Source organism: Nilaparvata lugens, chromosome 14 (assembly GCF_014356525.2).
Source record: "Nilaparvata lugens isolate BPH chromosome 14, ASM1435652v1, whole genome shotgun sequence".
NCBI classification, from domain to species: domain Eukaryota; kingdom Metazoa; phylum Arthropoda; class Insecta; order Hemiptera; family Delphacidae; genus Nilaparvata; species Nilaparvata lugens.
In genome coordinates this window covers 19,983,599-20,008,295 of record NC_052517.1, presented here as the reverse complement: position 1 = coordinate 20,008,295, position 24,697 = coordinate 19,983,599, and the positions used below count along the sequence as shown (strand labels likewise).

General features: G+C 37.6%; 1 protein-coding gene across 1 annotated transcript; it reads right to left on the bottom strand.

Annotated features, from left to right (window-relative positions):
• Positions 1 to 8,713: 8,713 nt before the first annotated feature.
• On the bottom strand, positions 8,714 to 9,412 carry LOC120354296 (mucin-2-like). Its single transcript, XM_039441206.1, has one exon. It carries the CDS (start codon positions 9,410 to 9,412, stop codon positions 8,714 to 8,716), a length of 699 nt encoding a protein of 232 aa, XP_039297140.1.
• Positions 9,413 to 24,697: the final 15,285 nt, after the last annotated feature.

Here is a 24,697-nt window from a genome sequence, read left to right as displayed (position 1 = left end):
TGGAATGATAGACAAGGATAGCAACACCAATCAGGTGCTGACTTTATAACGTGGACCTCACAATACAGAAACGGGGCTACCTCTATATGTATCACACATCCTTGGCAAAATTTAAATTTTAGACTTAGATTAATATATTTACTATATATATAGTGACGCAGCTGTTCCATGGGCCTTATATATAAATAATATGATAGATAACTAATTATTATATTCTTGTAATAAATTTCTACTATATACAATCTGTTTAAAATGTCTGCAATAAAGTCTACCTGTTGAGCTGGATTCCATGTTAATTTGTCTATGAATTGATAAATGAATATAAATCAGTGGAGAAAGAATGATTATCATTAGTTCTTATGAGTCTATTCACACCGAGCGAGTATGAATGGACCCATTAGAGACAATGAGAATTATATGTTCTTATGAGTCTATTCACACCAAGCGAGTATGAATGGTCCCATTAGAGACAATGAGAATTATATGTTCTTATGAGTCTATTCACACCAAGCGAGTATGAATGATCCCATTAGAGACAATGAGAATTATATTTTCATTGTGCCGGTCACTGATGTGTGGATCCAGCTTTAAAAGTCTAGTGTTCAAATTCGTCTTAACAACGCTCTAACTTTAAATGTATGTCGCCAATTACTACATCTAATATACCTATTTATAGGCTAGATATTCTATAAAATGCATCTTAAAAATAGGAGAATCTATCCAAATCTGCTCTAGCACATCGGTCGATTTATCTATGACTCCATCTATTTATCTAAATGATCTCATTCATTTATGTATTTTATCTATTGATCTATGTTATTTATAAAATGCTAAGTGCCAGTTGAACAGAAGCCGGTTAAATTTTAACCGTGATTAGTTTCACGAGAACCAATCAGAGAAGCCGTCTTATCAGAAAGACCTTCTCTGATTGGTTCTTGTGAAATTAGTCACGGTTAAAATTTAACCGCCTTTTGTGCAACCTGGCCTAACAGTTTGAAGTGAATATCTCACTATAATACTATTCTTCTTCCAAGAATAATAATTTTCAAGTAGTATCCTTCCCATCAGAAAAATGTTTTTTCTTTTCAAATCACATGAAATGTTTTTGAGTCCTTTTGACAATTTTATTGCCAAATATTTCTTCAGTATTTAATATTGAAAACGCACAAAATTCGTGCAATATTTAATTATTATTAAGATTAATTAATTAACTATTTATTATAGATTTGCATTTTGTTTATCTTGCACATGAGTTAATATGAGATTGTATAACTTTTTTTATTGTACAGTTATTTGTTAGGTATGTTATGTAGGCATACAGTGAGGTCCACGTTATAATGGCAGTGGAGAAAGATAGAACAGTATTGCCGATTCTCAGCCTTCTATAGAGAATAGCTGATATCTTAATATCTGATGTAATGTCAACTTTTCATTCTTGTGAAAAATGATCAATTATTTTAATTTGTCAAAACATATTCTTTTCAATGATTTATTAATAAATTCTCATAATACACATAAAATACTCAAGTAATCAATTATATATCTACATGTTTGGAAAAGATCTGGGAACAGTGCAAAGGTGGTAGAAGATAGCACTATCTGCTTTGTGGAATGATAGACAAGGATAGCAACACCAATGTTAGTCGAATGCTGCCATTATAACGTGTACCTCAATATAGTTAAGCAAGCTTTGTTGTAATGCATGAGATTGGGGAAGGTGGTCTCAGTTCTTCTGGATTTCAGTTCATCCCGTCTATTAGGTTGGACGAACATAACCTGAATGGTTCAGTTTAATGGTGAAAGTGTAAAGCCCGCCACAAAGCAGATGTTTTGTAGACCATTGCTAGGCTTCTCCAGACATCTGTGTAATACATACAATGAATAATCCACTTGTCAGCTGATTGATTATGAATAATTCCATAGCAATGGTTTACAAAATATCCCACGGCGTGGGTTGCTTTTCGTGTATTAACGTGGGTCTACTTTGTGGCGGGCCAAAGTTGTGGAGGTTGGATGTTTGCTTTTCGAATAGCAAAATACTATCTAATGATGGTATCACTCGAAATGTTTTTATAATAATTTCAGTTGATAAACACAAGAAGAAAACGTTGACCAATCAGCTGATCGGGATGAACTGAAATACAGGATGAAATGAATATCAGCCTGCTGAGATCAATTTTAGCAAACCAAATGAACAATTTACTGTCCTTTGAAAAATCAACGAATTAAATTTAAACTACTTATTATAATTTAATGAGGAGTAATATTTTAATTTCTTATTGTGATTGTAATTAAAATATTGTGACTTGAGGAGCTAAACTTGTATTTCCAAGAGAGAATAATTTGAATATATTGATAATGATGTATTTATTTTTAGCAGCATTAAGGATATAATTTTAACATAACGTACATGTTAAGCACACTTGAATGTTAGTGAAGAAAATTTCAAGCAAAGCGATTAAATCGAATTAATATTTATTAGATTTGAGATTTTTTCATTCATAATAACCCGAGCCTATAGTAAAGGTCCACGTTATAATAGAGGTGGAGGAAGATAGAAGGACAGTGTTGCCAATTCTCGGCCTTGCCACTGCCTTCTATAGAGGATAGCTGATACCGGTTTATCTGATGTAATATCAACTGTTCATCCTTGTTTAAAATGATCAAGAAAATATGGTACTTTCCAATGAATGAATCGGAAATTTTCATAATTGAGATTGACTAGTATTTAGTTAATTAATTATATGTCTACATTGTTGTAGTATGATGTGGGAACAGTGTGGAGGTGGTAGAGGATAGCGCTATCTGCTTTGTCAAATGATAGACAAGGATAGCAACACCAATGTTAATCAAATACTGTCATTATAACGTCTACAGTCAATCAGCTGTGTACAGTAGTTTATTACATATGGGTAAATGAGTCACAGTCAAAATTCAAGACAGCTGAAATCACGTGTCGACGACACATATGCGTAAAGGACAGATAGTCTGTGTCATCACTCCCAAAACACAAATCACCAGAGTTAGCTGGATGATAATTCACTACACAATTTTCTCTCATGTAGGTACAGTATTTTCAATGTGTTGTGATGTGTTGTAATCACTAAATCCTATAAGGGCCGTTTGCACAGTGAAAGCCTAAACTGAATTCAGTCAGCTGTTGGCTTAAACTAAAAAATCTGGTGTGGCGCACTCACACAAATTTCCTTGCCGTTATGAAAATTGATCACCTGACGCTAGTGTTCCCGCGCATCTCAAAGCTACTATTCAAAGATTTGAGTCAGCTGGTGACAGGGCAATAACGCTGGAGACACACATGAGGTCTGCTATCTCTTCATTGTTTTAGTTTTAAGTTATTTATTTCATAACTACTTTGTACAATAACTATGTTGTAAAAAGGATAATAATAAATTGAATTGAATTGAAGTGAATGATTTAATAGAATCAACGATAATTTGCAATTGAATAATCACATTTTCTCGAATTTAAAGCTTATTTTCAATTTTAGGTGAAAATGTTACTGAACATTAATTGTAGAGATTTTCATTCTCAATCTACTCCACTTGATTTTTTTTGTTTAAATTGTATCTGAAGCCTGATAATTGGGAATCTAAAATCGAACTTTGCATTGATGGCGCGGAGCTCCTGAAATTTTTACAGATATAAGACTTGTGGCAGTTGATAGTGCTTATCGATGACCATTTTAGGTATGAATTTGATCAAAATCGTTGGAGCCGTTTCCGAGAAAATCACGAAAAACCCTGTTTTTGACAACATTTTCGCCATTTTAGCCACCATCTTGAATTGCATTTGATCGAAATTGTTCGTGTCGGATCCTTGTAGTGAAAGGACCTTAAGTTCCAAATTTCAAGTCATTCCGTTAATTGGGTGATGAGATATCGTGTACACAGACGCACATACACTCATACACACAAACACACACACACACACACACACACACACACACACACACACACACACACACACACACACATACAGACCAATACCCAAAAACCACTTTTTGGACTCAGGGGACCTTGAAACGTATAGAAATTTAGAAATTGAGGTACCTTAATTTTTTTCGGAAAGCAATACTTTCCTTACCTATAGTAATAGGGCAAGGAAAGTAAAAATGAATCACATTATAACATATGATATAGATTCAATCCAGTTTAACATGAAATTTAGTTTAAACTGTCTCTGTGCAAATGGCACTTAACGAGCAACTACTGTTTAGAGATGTTTAGATGTTTGTATTTCACAGGATCTCGAAAACGGCTCTAACGATTCTCACGAAATTCAGAGCATAACAGGTTTATAATATAAAGATTTGATTGCACTAGGTCTCATCCCTGAGAATACTCGCTTGAGGACATTAAAAGGATAGTTATTATTCATACTTGGGAAAACATTTGATAATTATTTTGTCGTCTGTTGGTGATGGAAGTGAGTGAGCGAGTTCATGTGTGTGGGACTGTGTCAAAATTATGACTCAGCTGTTGAACTTTTGTAATCATCCAATCAGGTACTTAGTGCCGGTTGCAAAAAAGCCGAGCTATTTTAAATCCTGATTAAATCCAGTAGATCCATCTTTTTGAAATGGTCTTCTCTGATTTGGTTCACGTGAAGTTAATCTGGATTAAAATTTAACCAGCTATTGTACAACTGGGCCTTTGTGAGAGAAATTTTTGCATTCCTCTGGGAATCAATCTCAATTTACTGTGATTAGATGGAACTTCTGTATGAATGCTATTATAATTTCTTCTTTTGTAATACATTTTTATGCTTTTGTACTCCAGAGCGAAGCTCGGTCCCCGATATTTATCATTAATCGACTGAGATATAGACATAGGCAAAACAAGAGTAGACAAGGTCCAACATAACCTCTTTCACCAGTGCTTGGCTCCGTTTATTCATCTAGTTGCCAATCTAATATGTATCAACATACAACACAGTGTTATCCTGTTATATTCCCTACACAGAAAGAACAAAGTAATGAGTAAATTTCGTTGACCAAAACACTCGATCTGTATAGCCGTGGTTCAAAAAATATGTGTTGGAAATTTGAAGAATACATTTTTAATAGATCAAAGACAAGTTAGAAGAATAAAAAAGCAAACGAAGTAATTGTCTAAAGGTACGTACAGATATATGCGCCGCGAACATGAGCAATTCACTTCTAATCAGCTGACTATATCTGTATTTTTACAGAAACGGTATAAGATATATAAAAGCTTGGCATCAGCTGATTAAAAGTGAATTGCTCATGTTCGCGGCTCGTAAATCTGTACGCACCTTAATATGTAACAACATACAACACAATGTTTTCCTGTTATATACTCAGAAAGAACGAAGGAATGAGTCAATTTCATTGGCCAACAAACTCGATCAGTTTAGTTGTGGTTCAAAGAAAATGTGTTGGTAATTTTAATACTTTCCAATAGAATAAAAACAAGTTAGAAGAATGAAAAGTTTATTGATGAAAAGGCAAACGAAAGTAGTCCTCTAACAAACCCACAAACGGGCAACGACCCATGCCTCTTCATATAGTCATTTAATTACATTGACATTCAGATTAACCAATGCACAAATCAAATACATGATTAGAAAAGGACCAACAGGCCTCGCCCAAAACTGCTCCCTATCGGAATTTTGATAGTAGGATAGAGAAACAAGAGCGTAAGTAGATATGCCATGGTATAGGACGTTTATGTCGCAACTCTTACTGTTATCTCAAGTCGATTACTGTCGATTTTCACTTTCTTGACCGGGTGAGACTGTATGAACGGCACTATATGAGAGACTACCAGCGTCACACAGCTTTATGGAAAAGAACTACGTGGGCTATTGGCAAGAGATAAAAGTTGCGACATAAACGCCCTTCACCATGGGATATCTATTCATGCTATTGTTTCTCTATTATAGTAGTAAGTCATAATAATTAAGAACTCGATATGCTCCTTGAAATGATTGAAAATTTGAATTAAAAAGATGCATATAACTCACGCTGTATATTAGATAGCTAGGGGCGCCAAATTTTGGCTTGAAATTTCCCAGGTCTAGCATCTGGTGTGAGTTCCAACCGAATCTGGGACATTTCTGATTTCTGCAAGGAGCCTTTGTTTTCTCAGAATTTCCATGAAAATTGGAAGAAGAGGTAGGATAAATATTGATGATATAGGCCTAGTTGACAGCAACTCTCAAAGTGACGTTGAAAACTGAAAAACTAAACAATCTCTGATTAATAGGTTTCGGGGGCATTAGGTGCCCCCAAAAAGTGGCCTCCCAACACCCCTTACAGCCACCCCTAACCGCCAGAAACAGACTGTTGTCAAAATTTGACTGATTGTCAGAAGTTTCTGACAATAGGTCAACAGTTGACTCTTGGATCTCTATCATTGGAATAGGCTTTCAATGACAGAGAGTGGACCTACAGTTTTAGGTGGGCTCTGAACCACCGTGGAAACACACCTGCAAAACAAAAATAAATTAATAAATTAAAACAAATATAGATATGCACTTAGATTAGATACATGTGTAAATGGGTAAACAGAAAAATAACTAATTAAGTGAAGTTGGACAATTATCACACTATTAAAGTTTGTCAATGGATGGATTGAAATTATAATTTATAAATAAATTATGTTATAGTGGGCTGTGGGAATCCACTGATGAGATGACTGTCCTCAGTCAGTCGAGTGGCAGGTTCACTGGTGTACTCCACAGTAGAGCTCCACATTGGTCCGCCAGAATATGTTATCGTGGGCTGTGGGTATGATAATATTGGCTTAGAGCTAGTAGTGGGAGAGCGACTTGTCTCACTGGAGGAGTCCCTTTATATAGCAGGGTAGTCTCTTCCAGAGAGCGAGAGTTGGGAGGCGATGGCGCTGGTTGGTATTTCACCGTGGCTACAGCGGCAACCCAGGGTTGTGGCAGAGGTGCATGTGACGGGAGCACAGCTGGTGACCTCTCGGTGGAACAGGGCTGGTGTAGCAGGGGCTGTTGACACACTGGTGGTGTGGCCGGTAACCTCTCAACTGCGGTGATGGTGAGCTCGGCGATGGAGGCAGCTGGTGCATTGTCGGTGTCATTTTCACCCTTAGAACAGTCAAAGAATAGACACATTGGGAAGTCTAGCCTCTGAAGCCAACATCTACTGCCATATCACCATATTGTGACTTCATCATCGGATAGAAAACTTTTCTGTAGTTTGTTTACAATGTTTTCCATAGCAGATTGTGTCTATCTCAGATGAAAGTAGATTATTATTCATGAAAATGGACATAATCTGCTATGGGAAACAATGTAAACAAACTCTAAAGAAAAGTTTTCTATCTGATGTTGACATCACGATTTGGCGATATGGCAGTAGATGTTGGCTTCATCGACTTTCAGTATGAATATAGAATGGAGTGTGTCTATTCTATAACTGGTCTAAGTCTTCACCAACTGATCGACTACTTTGTTGTCAATTTCTACTGAGGTTGAGAGCGGTGACATCCAGGAGATGACCCCACAGCCAAAAATGAGATAGTTGTTCTCATAGTCGAGTGTGACTTGGTTAGCAGTAGGGCAGGAATGTTCCAGTATCAGGTCTTCTTGAAGATCTTGTAGGCGGCGATGGAGGCAGCTGGAGCATTGTCGGTGTCATCTCCACCAACTGATCGACCACTTTGTTGTGAATCTCTACTGAGGTCGAGGGCGGTGACATCCAGAAGTCACCAAGCCAAGTGTGGCTTGGTTAGCAGTAGGCCAGGAACGTTCCAGTATCAGGTCTTCTTATCTGGTAGGCCTAGGGAGAAGATGAGCTGACGTTGGTTGAGAATCTCCATGTCTAGGTGGCATTGGAGGGTGGTGGATCAGCTGGTGCTCTGGTTGGCTGGTATCACCCTGAGTGCGGAAGACTGGGTGTGTGAGTGCTGAACCAGGTGTGTGGATGCTGAACAAGGTGTCTGGAGTGTGTGGCAGCTGAGTCCAGTTGGGCATGTCACTGTTGTCCATGTAGAAGTACGGGGATCCACGGCAAGTGCTGACCTGTGAGCTGCAGAGTCGTCACAGCCAGTGTACAATGAGGGAGGGCGTAAGCTGACATAGCATGACATCTAAGCATGGTATTATCGTCGCTGACGAGAGGAGAGGCCGGCATGTAGTGAACCGGGGTACTCGCCTTGGTGGTCAGGGCTTAGACCAGTTATAGAATAGACACACTGGGAAGTCTAGCCTCTGAAGCCAACATATACTGCCATAACGCCCTATCATGATGTCAGCATCAGATAGAAAACTTTCAGATTGTTTCTATTTCAGACAAAAGTAAATTATTATTATTTATGAAAATGGTAAACTCCTGCTGCACTCCAACTGGAATAGACACAATCTGCTATGGAAAACAATGTAAACAGACAATACAGAAAAGTTTTCTATACAATGATGAAATCACAATGGGATGATATAGCAGGAGATGTTGGCTTCATTGGCTTTCAGTATGAATATACAATGGGCCGTGTCTGTTCTATAACTGGTCTAAGGTCGAGAGGATAGTGGGATCTTTGATGATGTGCCAAGAGCGGACACAATATCCTGAGTCATGGAGAGTGTGTGAAGCTGGATGCGACTTGTAGCTGGGTCCTTGGTGTTGACTGGTGTGGACGACTGCAGCTGGTGATTGTGACCTTGAGGAACCTTTTCTGTGCGATTGGGCGAAGAGACTAGCTGGTCAACCAGTGAAGGTGGTGATGACAGCAGATGGGGTTCCCTCATTGACCTTTTCTTGATGGTGGTGGTGATAAGTTGTGGTGAAGGCGGCAGATGGAAGCTGGGGCACAGTTGTCAGCCTCTTGGTGGCCGTGAACTGTGGTGGAGGCGGTGACGATGTTAGCTGTGGCGCAGATGTCAACCTATTGATGGCCGTGAGATGTGGTGAAGGCGGCAACGATGTTAGCTGGGGCACAGTCGTCAGCCTATTGGTGGCCATGAGCTGGGGTGGAGGTGGCAACGATGTTAGCTGGGGCGCAGTCGTCAGTCTCTTGGTGGCCGTGAGCTGTGGTGGAGGTGGCGACGATTTTAGCTGGGGTGCAGTGGTCAGCCTTTTGGTGGCCGTGAGCTGTGGTGGAGGTGGCGACGATGTTAGCTGGGGCGCAGTCATCAGCCTCTTGGTGGTGGTAAGTTGTGGTGGAGGCAGCGACAAAGTTAGCTGGGGCACAGTCATCAGCCTCTTGGTGGCCGTGAGCTGTGGTGGAGGCGGTGAAGATGTTAGCTGGGGCACAGTCATCAGCCTCTTGGTGGCTGTGAGCTGTGGTGGAGGCGACGACAATGTTGACTGAGGCGCAGTCGTCAGCCTATTGGTAGCCATGAGCTGTGGTGGAGGCGACGACAATGTTAGCTGAGGCGCAGTCGTCAGCCTATTGGCAGCCATGAGCTGTGGTGGAGGTGGTGACGATGTTAGCTGGGGTCAGTCATCAGCCTCTTGGTGGTGGTAAGTTGTGGTGGAGGCGGCGACGATTTTAGCTGGGGCGCAGTCGTCAGCCTATTGGTAGCAATGAGCTGTGGTGGAGGTGGTGACGATGTTAGGTGCGGAACAGTCATCAGCCTCTTGGTGGTGGTAAGTTGTGGTGGAGGCGGCGACGATGTTAGCTGGGGCGCAGTCATCAGCCTCTTAACTGGGTGTTGAACTCCTACTGGCCTTTCTGGAGGGGGGAGTTTGATTCTCTCCAGTGTGGTTGTTTCCCTGTTGCTTCATCTCATCTAGCACTGGACAGTCCCGGTGGGAATGTCGTAGTAGTGGCACTGCAAAGGCTGGGTGAAACGAGCAGCTGAAGGGGCTGCAGCAACATCAGTGGTCAGCTGCTTAGGCTTTGGTCGTTGGTGGAGGTCTGTCCCAAATTCAATGACAGCCAGTGGCAGGCAGTGCGGTCCAATGTCTTCAGCTCATGGCTCAGCTGACTGATTAAGAGTGAGATGATCTCCTGCTTGGTTAGGTGAGTGTCTAACCGTTGTTGTAATTGCTGCTCCTGGTAAAGGATACATCACCTTGTGAGTGACCCCATAAGATTCTTTACGAGCCTCTGTGATGCAGTGTGTTCCAGCAAATTGAGTCTGGAGGCGAATGTTCCCAGGTGGATATGAACTCTCCATACTTGGTCCACCAATTGGCGGCAGCATCCTGGAGTTGACCTCTCAAGAGCAGAAGCCAAGTGTATGGTGGGATCTGGTGAACTTGCCGAATTTCTATGCACTGTTTCATGAAGGAGGCAGGGTCCTTGTGCAGTTTGCTCCTGATGATCGGCAGCTACACCGGATGCTGGCTTGGCAGGCAGGAATCCGGGGGCAGCATGAAGTTGTGGGGGTGTCAGGGTGGGTCCCCCACTGGACTGAACGCCAGGTTGATGCAGTAAACTGGGGGTGGTTGGTAGCAGGGCAAGCTCGCTGCTGGACTGCGGCACCATGGGGGCGGTAGTAGTTGGAGGCAGGGCTGTTGTTCCAAACCATTGGAGAGCGTCGCCGATGGGGGCGGTGAAGGCTGCTGGGTGTAGGAATCTGAGAGGGGTTCCGAGCTGTTGTCGTCATTCATGATGGTGAGGTGATTGCTGGTGGTTGCTTGGCCTTTGGTCAACACCATGTTAGCGGCTTCTGGAGTGAAAGTGGGTACCACTGAGCAGATGACTGTCCTCAGTCAGTCGAGCTGGAAAATCGAGTAGTATGTTCACTGTAGTACCATAGAGAAACAATAGCATGAGTAGATATCCCATGGTATAGGGCGTTTATGTCGCAACTTTTACTGTTATCTCAAGCCGATTCTACTGTCGATTATTGTTGATTTTTACTGTTTTGACCGGGTAAGAGTGTATGAACGGCATAATATAAGAGACTACCAGCGTCATAAAGCTTCACAGGAAAGAACTACATGAACTATCAGCTTGAGATAACAGTAAAAGTTGCGACATAAACGTCCTATACCATGGGATATCTACTTACGCTATTGTTTCTCTATGGTAGTACTCTACAGTAGAGCTCCACGTTGGGCTGCCAGGATATCATATCATCTTGGGCTGTAGGTATGATACATATTGGCCTAGAGCTAGTAGTGGGAGAGTGACTTGTCTCGCTGGAGGGGACCCGCAGGGTAGTCTCTTCCAGCAAGGGAGAGTTAGCTACCAGTGTAGGTACTGTAGACTGGAAGTGCACACCAGCAAGTAAGGGGACTGTTAGCCGCCTAGGCTAGAGTTCTGTGCTAGGGTAGTGAGTGGTTTCGAGCTGAAGCGAGGGTATCAATTATTATATTATTTTCAATAATAATATTTTATTGATAATTTTAATTTAATTATTAAAAAAAATTTCAATAATCAATATTATTATTTATAACACGATTTTTTCCAACCAAAAAAGATCACCGATGCCTTAGGATGCCTCAAGTGCATTCAACCTATGGTTTGTATCAGATAAATTATGTGAAACTGTATGTTGAAAAATTTAAAATTATTTTTTAATAATAATAATAATAATATTTATTCGACCAATCAACATACATTGTACAAAATATTTTAGAAAAAAACACTCTTAACTGGTGTAGCAAACACCTTTGCATGCACAATACATTGTATATCAAAGTCTAAAAATGAAACCCCCAAGGTAATCCTGTGTGGGGCCCTTCTTCATACTTTTATTAACAATAGAAAAAAAAAGAAATGAAATAAGTAAAAAAACAAATGAAAATATAGTCATACTTGGATATTACACATAAATTTAAAAACTGTAAAATTTTGAAAAAAATTACCAGAGAAAAAGTATTGAACATAAAAAATATAAAATCATAAAGCAATTAAAACAGGATTTTGTGCGGGCAGCACATTCAGTTAACAGAGGAAGCAATGTAAATTAAAGGTGCTATGACACAATAATTACACAAAATTACATATGGAATTCACATTTTCAAGCATATGATAACAATCGATACAATCATGTAAATATCGACCTTAGATTATGGAATACTCTTATAGAAATAATTGAATATCATCAATTTCAGCAATGATTTTTTTCAATCTGGCCTTGACCGCTCGGCTATATTGACACTCTTGTAAGTCAGGTTGCAAGGCGTTAAAAATCTTACAACCTACATACTTGAAAAATCGTCTGTTATGTTCAAGCCTAGGTCTTGGTAATTGAACTCTGTTTCTGTATCGAACATTGTGATATGGGATATGAGGCTGTGTTATCAATTGATTTTTATTCATGAATGTATCTAATATTAGAATGTATCGGCTAATATTAGATTCACACTTCATTAGAGGCCAAAAATTATTTCCATTTGTCCAATATTTAAAAAAAAATGGGTCATTTTTAATTTTGTGGAATCACACGATGTTTTGACATAGGCCTAATGAGAATTGGAAATTTATTTCTATGAGGTACTTCAAAGTTATTATTCTCACCTTTTCTATTGATGCTGTGATAATATTCTTCTGCACCAACGTTGGACTTCTGCTGCATTCTGATTTCAAAAGTATATCTGGAGTAAGTACTCCAGAAAAAACTTGGAAGTTCAGCTAACCCGTAATGGAATGTATAATTGATATTGTGGAAAAGACGGAACACATATTTAAAACATGTTGAAATATTTATTAAAACCTGAAATGGAATGTACAAACCTTATAGCTATTGAACAATGATGTACATGAAAGATTGGTATATTATTCTAAGTAGCCTACTATCTATAATAATCACCCTACACATTATAAAAAACAAGGACTTAAAAATATGAATGTGTTCAAGGGTAAACTTAAAAAGTGGGACAACCTGGTGAATCGGAAGAAAATATTGATTAGTATACTTAAATGTAACAGAGAATAACCACACACGGTTGAAAACAAAAATACATCCTTAAAACTATAAATGTGTCTACCCAGCTCAATTGGAGCCTCGAGCCTAGCCTTTAATACACATGACATGTACACAAAAACACAATGAAATATGCCTCCAACAGACCTGGATAGGAAAGTTTCAGGAGAAGAGGTTAGTTTTTAGAGAGAGAGTGGACCTTCAAATCAGTATGCCCAGCCCACTGAATTGAGATCCCAGCTCCAAGTGATTGACAGTTAACAATCACCCCAGGGTCTGGCTGCATTGGTGGATGTCATTGCTGTCTTTCACTCAAATAAGGTCCTGAAAAAGGGAGATTGGTTTTTGGGGAGAGAGACAGAGTGGACCATCAAATCAGTATGCCCAGCCCACTGAATTGAGATCCCAGCTCCAAGTGATTGACAGTTAACAATCACCCCAGGGTCTGGCTGCATTGGTGGATGTCATTGCAGTCTTTCACTCAAATAAGGTCCTGAAAAAGGTAGATTGGATTTGGGGAGAGACAGAGAGGACCAACAAATCAGTATACTCAGCCCGCTGAATTGAGATCCTAGCTCCAAGTGATTGACAGTTAACAACCACCCCAGGGTCTGGCTGCATTGGTGGATGTCATTGCTGTCTTTCACTCAAATCAGGTCCTGAAAACGGTATTTCAGGTCTGTTGGTGCATTCAAACAAACCGTGTGTGGTGAGGGACCTGAGCTAATCTATAGATGTGCTGAAACCCTATCCTTAATCTAAAAAGTGTGCTGACTGCAAAATCAAATCTAAATTTCATAATACTTCTTAGGGGTTCCTAAGGATGGGGCGAATATTTTTGAATAATTTAAAGAGGAGTGAGTTTGTCTCACTGAGCTGGAAACATAATCAGCATGCCGAGCCCACTGAAACAGGCCTCCAACTCTATGATTGACAGCAATTGGTACTCAGTACAGGGTCTGGCTGGTCTGGTCTGAGTCGATACTGTTTTTCATACCTCATCACAAAGGGAAAGAATAATGGACGCTATATCTATAACAAAAAACATCATTACAAAATTAGTAACTCATTTTTACGTTAACAGGAATATTTTTAAAATATGTCAGACTTCTATGCAAAAACTATGAGTAACTCGAAATTTAAATTTAGTTTTTAAACGATCAAACTAATGATGAGGTCAGGGCCAGGGAATCCATGATGATCCTCGACATGTACACAAAAAACAATAGAAAAAACAATAAAATATGCCTCCAACAGACCGGGATAGGGAAAAAGGTTGGTTTTTGGGGAGAGTCAGAGTGGATCTTCAAATCAGTATGCCCAGCCCACTGAATTGAGGTCCAAGCTTCAAGTTAATCGACAGTTAACAACCACCCCAGGGTCTGGCTGCATTGGTGGATGTCATTGCTGTCTTTCACTCAAAAAGGTCCTGGAAACGGTATTTCGGGTCTGTTGGTGCATTCAAACAAACCGTGTGTGTTGAGGGACCTGAGCTAGATCTAAAGATGTGCTGAAACCCTATCCTTAATCTAAAAAGTGTGCTGACTGCAAAATCAAATCTAAATATCCTACTTCTCTGAGGGGTTCCTAAGAACGGGGCGAATAATTTAAAGAGGAGTGAGTTTGTCTCACTGACCTGGATGCATAATCAGCATGCCGAGCCCACTGAAATAGGCCTCCAGCTCTATGATTGACAGCAATTGGTACTCAGTACAGGGTATGGCTGTATTGGTGTGAGTCGATACTGTCTTTCATACCTCATCACAAAGGGACAGAATAATGGACAACAATACAAAATGAGTAACTCATTTTTACGTTAACAGGAATATTTTCAAAATATGTCAGACTTCTATGCAAAAATTATGAGTTACTCAAAATTTAAATCTACTTTTAAAACAATCAAACTAATGATGAGGTCAAGGCCAGGGAATCCATGATGATCCTTGATGATCCTCGATGATCCTTGATGGTCCTTGGAAGCTGCTGTATTAAATCTATTTGTGTTGGTGTTCAAGTGTGTGTAAGAAAAACATATGTAGGTAGGTACTGACAACAATTCCGTGTAACCTCACACACATTCTACTTTGAAAAAAACATAAATAATCTCTGAAAAGAAATAAATTTATGGGAAAATGGGATCTAAAGTTATAATTGAATGCAGAAAGTGGATATGACTTTATAAAAATATGAGAATTTCTTCAACACATCTATATATTAGAGGTATCCACTTTTCAAGTTTAAAATTTGAAGTTTCAAATGAAAATATTGTGTTGGACAACTCTACTGTTGGGGAAATTGTCGCATTATCTGGAAAATTTCAATGGACATACAACAAAATACAACAACAAAACCGCGAGGTCTGAAACCCTTTGAAACGACTACATGACAACGATGTAGAACATCCCACCAATAAAGCTGTACAACACATCACTTCAAATTTAATACTTGTAGCTGAAGGCTGGAAAAATTATTGTGAGATAGTTTAATAAAAGAATTTGATTAATTATTAATGTGTGTGAGGACATTTTTGTGTAGTATGAATATTTGAAATCACTGACTCACCAAACTGCACTCAGCTCAAACCTGGAAACAAACAAATAGCAAAATCAGTCAAGGAGTTCTGAAAAATAACTAATATCGATCAATTTGGAATCAAAGTAGTTCATTATGGTGCTAGTAATTTCTCTGTAACCTCTGAATGAGGTGCATAACATAAATGAATTTTACCTCTTCAAGAGAAAAATTGAATTTTGTGAATTTTATATCAGTTAATTGTAAATGCTGGAGAGATAAAGACAGTATATTCAATATAGACAGGGTCTTGGAATAAAGATTCATACTTCAGGTGAAGATCAAGAATTAGAAATATTTTTGTAAGATCATAATGATATTAATGAATGGAATAAACTAATTGTTCAATTATTATTATCATTTTTATTGATAAAATGTAGAATGTCTCACCTCATCTTTGTTGCGGATGCGCCCTCCCAGCAACCAGCAAGTCCAGAGTCCAGAGTTGTCGTCCAGTCTTTTGAGCACTTTTACACAACACTCCACTACTTTCACTAGACTTTAAACGCACTCGCGGAACGCGTATCCATTTTTGTGCGGTACGGAACACTCCCGAAACGCGTATCCATTTTTGTATGGCACGGAATGTTCAGAGTTCATCACTGTATACAGTGGGTGATAGCTGAAAATACAAGACAAAAACTATTAGAATGATGCAGTAGTGACACATCAACAAATCAAATCTATTTTATTGATGAGTCAATGTGTCACTGTCTAGGAATTCAAAGTACTACACTAAAATATTCCAACCATCTATAGGGGGGTTGAGTATCATTTAATATTATCCAGTAGTGAAGGAGATCAGTCTTGTCCTATAATATTCAAATTGAAATAGATTGGTATCTCAATGTATAAAATAACCTGTATTGCATTTGCATTATTTATTTCCTGTTGAAAGGATCCAAGAAGATTATTTTCAACACAAATATATTGTATCCTTTCTATTAAATCTTATTCCAAAAATGATCCATTATCCTAAATTCCATCATTAATGATGAGAATTGCATCAATGAGAGGATTCAAAAGGACAGGCGCATCAGCATCTAGGCTATCTGATAGCTGCAAAAATATTTTGAAAAATCAAGTAATATAACTGTAGCATTCAGCTTCCAGAATATAAAATATTTTCTATCATAAGGTGTGTGAATTTATCTAATATTCACTATTAATACATCATGAAATGCTCCTATTATAATATCATGTCCAAGTCGTCCATATAGATTTGATGAATTTTCGCTACCACAAGATAATTCTTGGGTCTCATTATTCCATAGTAGAGTGATACCTCACTCCACTGGAGATGATGAGATAACTACAAATAATACTGGAATTCGGTTGGTTTATCATCAAATATTTATTCTAGATGGAATAACATTACTACTTTCAGTATAATAGTAATAAGTTGAATAAATTGGGGTTTTCAGATAGAACAAGAGATCCATCTCTATGCTCTGAAAATATATTGGAACAAAATGAAAGCTCATTGTTCCCCTCTTGAAACAATCCTGATAAAATTTCTCACTTGAGATGAGTTTAAGCTGTAAGAGAATGCAGTTTATTAGACAAGATTATAGTAGATCTATAATTAAATTCATTCATTTATGTTGGAATTCAATTTTCTTGAAGACTCCAGTCTCTTAGAGTTATTTTCCATGAGGTAATAAAAAGGCACAATGCTTTTTACTACATTGTCGAATGTTCATCTCGAAGAAGTCCCATGTTTTCAACATGAGAATACAGCAGCAGTCATAGTGAAATTCTCTCAAAGAATTTCTCAAGATATGTTATCAATTTTTTTCAATTGAGATGATAATTAACTCAATTCCAAGTGAAAAATAGAAATATTCATCACTTACACTACTAAATTGCTCTTAAATTACAATATTGTTTTTGAAGCTGCTCAAATTTGATTGTGCTCTATAATATCTTCTGCAGGAGTGAGCACTATTTTTGAGGGTATACTTATTCCAAGTATAATATACCCAAGAAAGGTTTTCCACTGGTGTTTCGGACTCCACCTAAACTGTGGATGCATGATGTCTCAATTGAACCAGCTTTTGGGTGAACTACCTCGAGTGGCTTCCTTCATCAAATTAAACTAATATTAAACTACAAGAGAAGAAGCTCATCATTTTGGCATTGATTTTCAAACTTGATCATTCTTATTCCAAATATAAAATATCATGAGATGTATATCATAATATTAGTTGAAGACTGTACACTGGCAGAGCCATATATATGTACTGTATATTATACTGTATTGATGATAGCAGCTCCATTACGTCCTTGTTTTATTCAAGATGCTCTTGAATTTCATTATAGAAAAACTATTATAACTATTACCGTTTTATCTCACTAAAGAGAAAATTTTCTTCGAGATTGATCCATCTAATCTTTTTTTTGTCATCAAGTTTGTAATATCCAGCTGATCCTTTGCTACAAATTAAGGCATAGAACTATCAAAAAATAATTGTAAAAAAATTGAAAACTTATCTCAAGTGTTGGGACTGCTGCCATGTGGGATTGGACAATCCAAGATGGCCGCTTGCTTGTGATCCTCTCTGCATCTTGAATCTCGCCTTCTGGTTGACTTCGATCAGAGAATCTGTCAAGAGAAAGTGTGAAAAATTTGTGTTTTGCTTGAAAATTATTGTTTTATCTATGATATAAAAACTGGTTAGACACCCAAGCTTAACAATTGAATTGATTGACTCTGATAAGTGAGATACACTTCCATTATTGTCAACTTTCTTATAAATAAAGTAACATATCAATGCTTCCCATTTAGTAAATGTCTACAGGTAAAAGTTAAGCTCAATATTATTATTAGTTCAATAATTGATTGAGAGCTTGTGTTGGCATCTAGAGAGGAAAACACTGGGAATTAAAAACTGGAAAGGTGCAAGTGAACATCCCTGCAGGATCTCTTTATTTTTGATGGTTTATTGATAATTTTTCTTTAAAAATACCAATGTTTTATCATGAATAAATCACCTTCTAGTATGCTATAAGCTTATTTCCTATGGTTTTATAAGTATTTCGCACGCTCTCAACCAAATGCTTGAGATTGGCATGATCAAAAGCGTTGGCGAAGTCGAAAAATTATTAAAAATCTTAAATTTGTAGGTAATTAATACAGGCATTTTTGGCATTAAACCATTTTCCAAGGTTTTCAATCCTAAATTCAAAATTCAAATTTAAATCAAAACACCTGTCACAAAAGTCAAGTTTACCAACATGATCATTAGAAATGGAAATCTCAATCTAGTCCTGGATAGAAAATGTGTTTCTCCTTAATGCTTCATAAACTATTTATTACAAAATCAATATCAGAATTTGAAAAGAAGATTATTTATTATAATTGTCTGGATAATTTGATTATGGAGGAATGATTTTCGAAATGCATAATTTGGAATGTTGATGAACAAAAACTTAGTTGATTTGAATTGTTTTATGAAATATAATAGTGGGAAATATCATATTTTTTCAAATCTATGTTAAATATTCCAAAAAAAGTTGAAATTGTTCAAATGTTAAAAAAACAGTAAATTTCCTCAAACAAAATAATTATTCTTTTCCAACCAGCTGAAAGCCAGCTGAGCAGGCTCAGACGACGCCATTTTCCTACAAAATACCGCGACAAATTCAAGATCCCTATCCTCAAAGAACAGTTCTGTCATTGGAGGAGAATATTATCATATTTCAAGTATTTGAATAAACTTCTTGTGATAGAATAATATTGGAATAATACTTTAGAATTTATCACATCCATTCGTGGATTATAATTCCCTTCAAAGAACACATTGACAATCTCCGTCAAAACTGAATAATTTTTCTCTCAAACAGCTGAGCAGCCGCCATCTTTCTGTAGAATAACGCGGCAAATTCAAGATCCCTAACCTAAAAAAAAGGTCTGTCATAGGAGGAAAATATCTTATTTAAGTGATGAAATAAACTTCTTGTAATGGAATCAATTAAAATAAATATGTGGAATTCCATGAAAAATCTCTTCAAATGAAGTAGAATTGATGCCATCCTCTGGGCTTCAAAAATTCTTCAAATCCAGTTCCTACTCGGAACATTCAAAGATAAACTGTCAATCTAGAAGCTCTAAGAACAAATTACCCAACCCTAAATTCCAATTTGCAGTAGTATCTGAAATATTCAATATCTCAGGTCTCCAAACTATACATCAGAAACTTATTCAAGCAATCTGAATCGCTTTGTCTGAGGGGCTCTAAAAGTGAGGTTAGGTCTCATATAGTAATAACAAAAAGGGATTGATGTCCCCTAATTGTACCAAGTGGAGTCTCAGTTTGATTTCAAGTATATTAAAAGGAACTCTAGACCCATTCAATCCTTGCTATGGGAATTCTGTGACCTACAATGTAGCAGTAATTCAACCCTCCAAAAAGTGAGGTTATGTAACAGATTTGGCAAAAAAGTCTATCCTACAGTGAAATTAAGGTCTGGAAAGACCTTAGTTAATCCAGAGTGAGTCTATCCTACAGTGAAATTAAGATCTTAAATTTAAGGAGTTTCCTTGAATTTATTTGAAATCAATCAAGGTCCAGCCAAAAAAGAAAAGAATTTCAACTCAAGACTAAAGATTAAACAGGTCCAAGGCATTATTGACTTGTTCTTGTCCTATTTTCCAGTATACAATCTATTAGACTCGAATTGAAAGTCTCTTTCTAAGTCAAATTTTCAAGTTCCTCAAGTATTAAAATATGTAGTTTATTACTATTATTTGTAAAGAATAATAAAGCAGCTAAAGGTGAAATTCCCTGGCGATGACTCAGGCCGCTCGGCTGCACCGTATTCTAATACTGTAAAGTATATCGATATGAATATAGGCATAGCCACCACTAATACAAGGCCCCGGCCTACGATATTGCAGGCCTAGAATCCAATTATACATGACTAGTTTGAGCTGTAGTGTGATTTTACATCAAAATTTTCGAAAAATGCCCTCTCCTGGACACCCCTGTACTCCTGATCGAAATTTTTCTGTATAGATCTAATTTTTTTTCGTAGCTGAACAAAAAAGTTCCTCATGAATTTGCTGTGCAATGAGCGGTTAAAAAGTACAAAATTTTGGGGTGGCCCCAGCTCCCTCAGGGGGGCAAATTTCTGAAAATCCTTTCTTAGTGGATGTTTTCAGGCTACCATAAACAATCGTGCAAAATTTCAAGTTTTTAGGCTCAGTAGTTTGGGCTGTGGTGTGATTTCAGTCTGTCGGTGCTTAGCCTTTTATAAGTATAGAGATTGGTGAGAAAGATTTAAAAAAATACCAGCTGATCTTTTTCAACAATCATGTATTAGATTCTAGGCCTACACTGCAACGTTGCAATATCGTAGGCCGGGGCCTTAGATATATTAGAGGCGACTATAATATAGGCCAATTGAGTCTATCTTCAGAGAACCAATTAGATAATATCAACTTAACAGTTTCCATTTAATCAGTTACTTAAATTACCAAGAACGTAGAAGTTTAGTAACACACACACCGATTATTGTACAATTGAAATTAATAGATGTGTAACAAGTAAAAATTATGAGTTTGTCTTCAAGAAGTAATAGGTCTAAATGCAGTAAACACTTCTTTGACGTACCGTACGATTTTTTATAAAATAATAGATGATGTCAAACAGATATACGTTGTCAAGTTCAGTTTAATTTGGTGGAATTTATGACCAGCGCCAGTCGCTCGATGCCGTCAAAGTCCGCATGCTCAATAGCCATCACTCCTGCGTCCGCGAACAGCTGTTCCGGGCCGGGTAGTACGTCCAAAAATCGATGTGTGTAACTTGCTAAACTCGCAACGTCCGACTGAATACCTTAAAGTGTTCATAGACTTACACGCCACGAACACCCACATTTCATCAGCTGTTCCTATGCTTATCATATCTGTATTTGTACATGTTCAGATATAATAAGACTAGCAACAGCTGTTGAGAAGTGATTGCGCGTGTTTGTAATGCATAAGGCTGGCCACACACCGATTAGTAAAGACAAGAGACTAGTCACAATACTTCACATAGTTGCTCATGGAGTCATGTCTAATTGCAATGACTAATCTGTGGGCCATATGAATAAAGTTGAGCATCTGCTTATACTTGCTTTATTATTGCTCTATTATCTCTAGTGAGTGTTGCGTCATGAGCAGCAATGTAAAGTATTGTGACTAAACGTGACTAGTCTTGTCTTGACTAATCGGTGTGTGCCCAGCCTTAGTAGTCCCAAGTCAATAGTGATAGTAAATCTTCACTATTTCTACGGTACCAACCTTCAAAATTCAATAGACATCATAACAAAATAATGCCTTAGGCGGGATGCACACCGGAGAAACGCGTTTCGTGAAACGAAAGTTGCTCGCAATCGACTGATAAGATTAAACAGGAAACGTTTCTTTTGTATGCATGCGCGAGTGAAACGGATTGCATGAAACAAGTTTCATGAAAGAGGGCTTCACGAAATGCGTTTCTCCAGTGTGCATCCCGCCATAGATTTACGCTGCAGAATGTCGCACCAAATGAAATAGAATCGCTGCATATATATCCATCCTCACTCCTTAATGCTAATATTATAGTAATAATAGAAGGGAAACTCGCTTGCCGCTGCAATTTGCTGATGAATTCACTCTACCCTACGCAAAAGCTTGCATACTATAGTGGAGTCCACGTTATAATGGCAGTGTTAGATTACCAATGGTATTGCTATCCTTGTCCATCATTCACAAAAGCGTATAGCGCTATCTCTTTCTCGCTTTGCTCTGTTGCCAGATCGTCTTTTAACAATGTAGAATTGATAATCAATTAAAAAAATATTTCATCTCAATTATGAAAATCTATTATGTGCACTGAAAAATATAATTTCTTGCTTCATAAAAAATATAATTGATTATTTGATACTAGAATGAACAGTTATTATCACATCAATAAGCCTGTATCAGCTACCGTATATGGAAGGAATTGACACGACAGAGGATCAGCAACGTTGTTCCCTTATCTTTCTCCACTACCATTATAACGTGGACCTCACTATAGACTGAGATTCATCACCATTGAGAAAAGGTAGCATAAGAAGATATCCCATGGTAAAGGTAGTTTATGTTGAACATTTCTTCTTCAATTACTGTCTATTATTAGTGTGTTGTTGGGAGTGTAAAGGTGCGTACAGATATACGCGCCGCGAACATGAGCAATTCACTTTTAATCAGCTGACTATATCTGTATTTTTACAGAAACGGTACAAGATATAGATATAAAAATCTTAGCATCAGCTGATTGAAAGTAAATTGCTCATGTTCGCGGTGCGTAAATCTGTACACACCTTAAGGCTCAACTCACACTTAGGCGACTCAGGTGGAGAAGATTGGACTCTAGTGGAGAGCATGTGTTTCCAAATGGTGACACTCAGACCAGTCGATTCTAGTCTCCGCGATTGTCACCATTTGGAAACACATGCTCTCCACTAGAGTCCAGTCTCTTCTCCACCTGAGTCACCTAAGTGTGAGTTGAGCCTTAGAGTGTAAGAACAGCACAGTATGAGAGACTACCAGCGTCACATAGCTTCACCAAAAACAACTACTAGGACTATCGGCTTCAGTTAACACTCGCATTTGCAACATAAACGTCCCATACAATAGCATATCTTCTTATGCTATATTTTCTCTATGATAATAGGGAAGACCGGTTTCCATTGCCACAAATCCCAGAGACAAGTTGCAAACTAATCATTGATTGCTATATTCTGGAGACAGCTACATGTTGGGATACATTAATCTGTGGCAATGGAAACTGGTATCAAGTAGTTAGTAGTAGACACATTGAAATGGAGTGCCACCTCGCCTCGCTCCAATGTGCGCCACCTCTCTCTTCAATGTTGACAGAACTCTTGTCAATAGTCTACGCTTGCTTGCTACTCAACCATCAATCTTATACCTCTCAAATTATTTAATCATCATAATAAACACTGAATAAAATAAATTATATCAATAAAGTCTTTAGCCACGATTTTCACAAGTTTTATTGATCATTTACCACGAGAAACAATTGACTTCTCTAACAAAACCATCAAAGCACCGTTCAGAAACATCAAGATGTTGGGTCAAAGTAACTACCTACTTCAAGGAGAAAAACTGTAAATTGTTCTGGGGAAATAAAATTTAAAAGATTGGTATCAAAAACCTGTGGATCTTGCTATCAATACAATCTTATTTGAATATTCAGCTAATATTTTCTCTCTTCAAATACACAGCTCAAGTATTGATTAGCCTCTCGAGTTGGGAAAATATTGGCAAATTATTGAATTTGGAGTGAAAGTATCCATGGATACAGAAGAAGGGTGAAAGTATAAATTACCACATAGAATGAGATCAAAAACTCATCATTTTAAATTGAGTTTATGATACAATAACGCTTTACATCTCTATCAAGGTACGTACAGATATACGCGCCGCGAACATGAGCAAATCACTTTTAATCAGCTGACTAAATCTGTATTTATACAGAAACGGTATAACATATTAATAGATATAAAAAGCTTGGCATCAGCTGATTAAAAGTTAATTGCTCATGTTCGCGGCGCATATATCTGTACGCACCTTTACAATGTCCCTGTTTTGGAAATCATAGCGAAAATGGTTTTGGTCTAATGAAATAATTAATGATGGGAGGTCAACTAAAGCTTCCAAAAATTCATGAACCAACAGTTTGATATCATAACAAATGAAATTAAAATAAAAATTATGAATGAAATGAAACAAAAAATAATAATGATGAATGAAATGAATGATGAAATAAAAATAAAATATATAACCCAAAAACAAAATTTAATAATAATTCATGAAAAAATCATAAGATGAATGAAAAAAGCATAAAATTAAAATGACTTTATTCTCGGTGAAAATATCCTCCTCATTGTTCAATAGTTGCCTGTCGATTGCCGTTTCTGTAATATAAAAATTGAAACAACGTTTAGAGCTTTGATTCATTTTGCACTTTTCAAAGTACAAGCGAAAAAAGGCATTCTGGTGCGTTTCTGTCAACTAGTAGTGCTCTGTCATGCCAAACACATCACTATCAATTGCTTCACAACGGGCAAAGAGAAAAAGAATAAATAAAAAGGTGAAAACAAAACAAAATAATAATTGATGAAATGATGATGGGGTTTCAAACAGCACTGGTGAGCACACCAAGACAAGCAATCAAATCAAGACACAACAGGCGAGAAAATCTGCAGTCGAAATGTGTTTAGAAAAAACAAAGCTGCAATTGCTTTTAGAAGAATG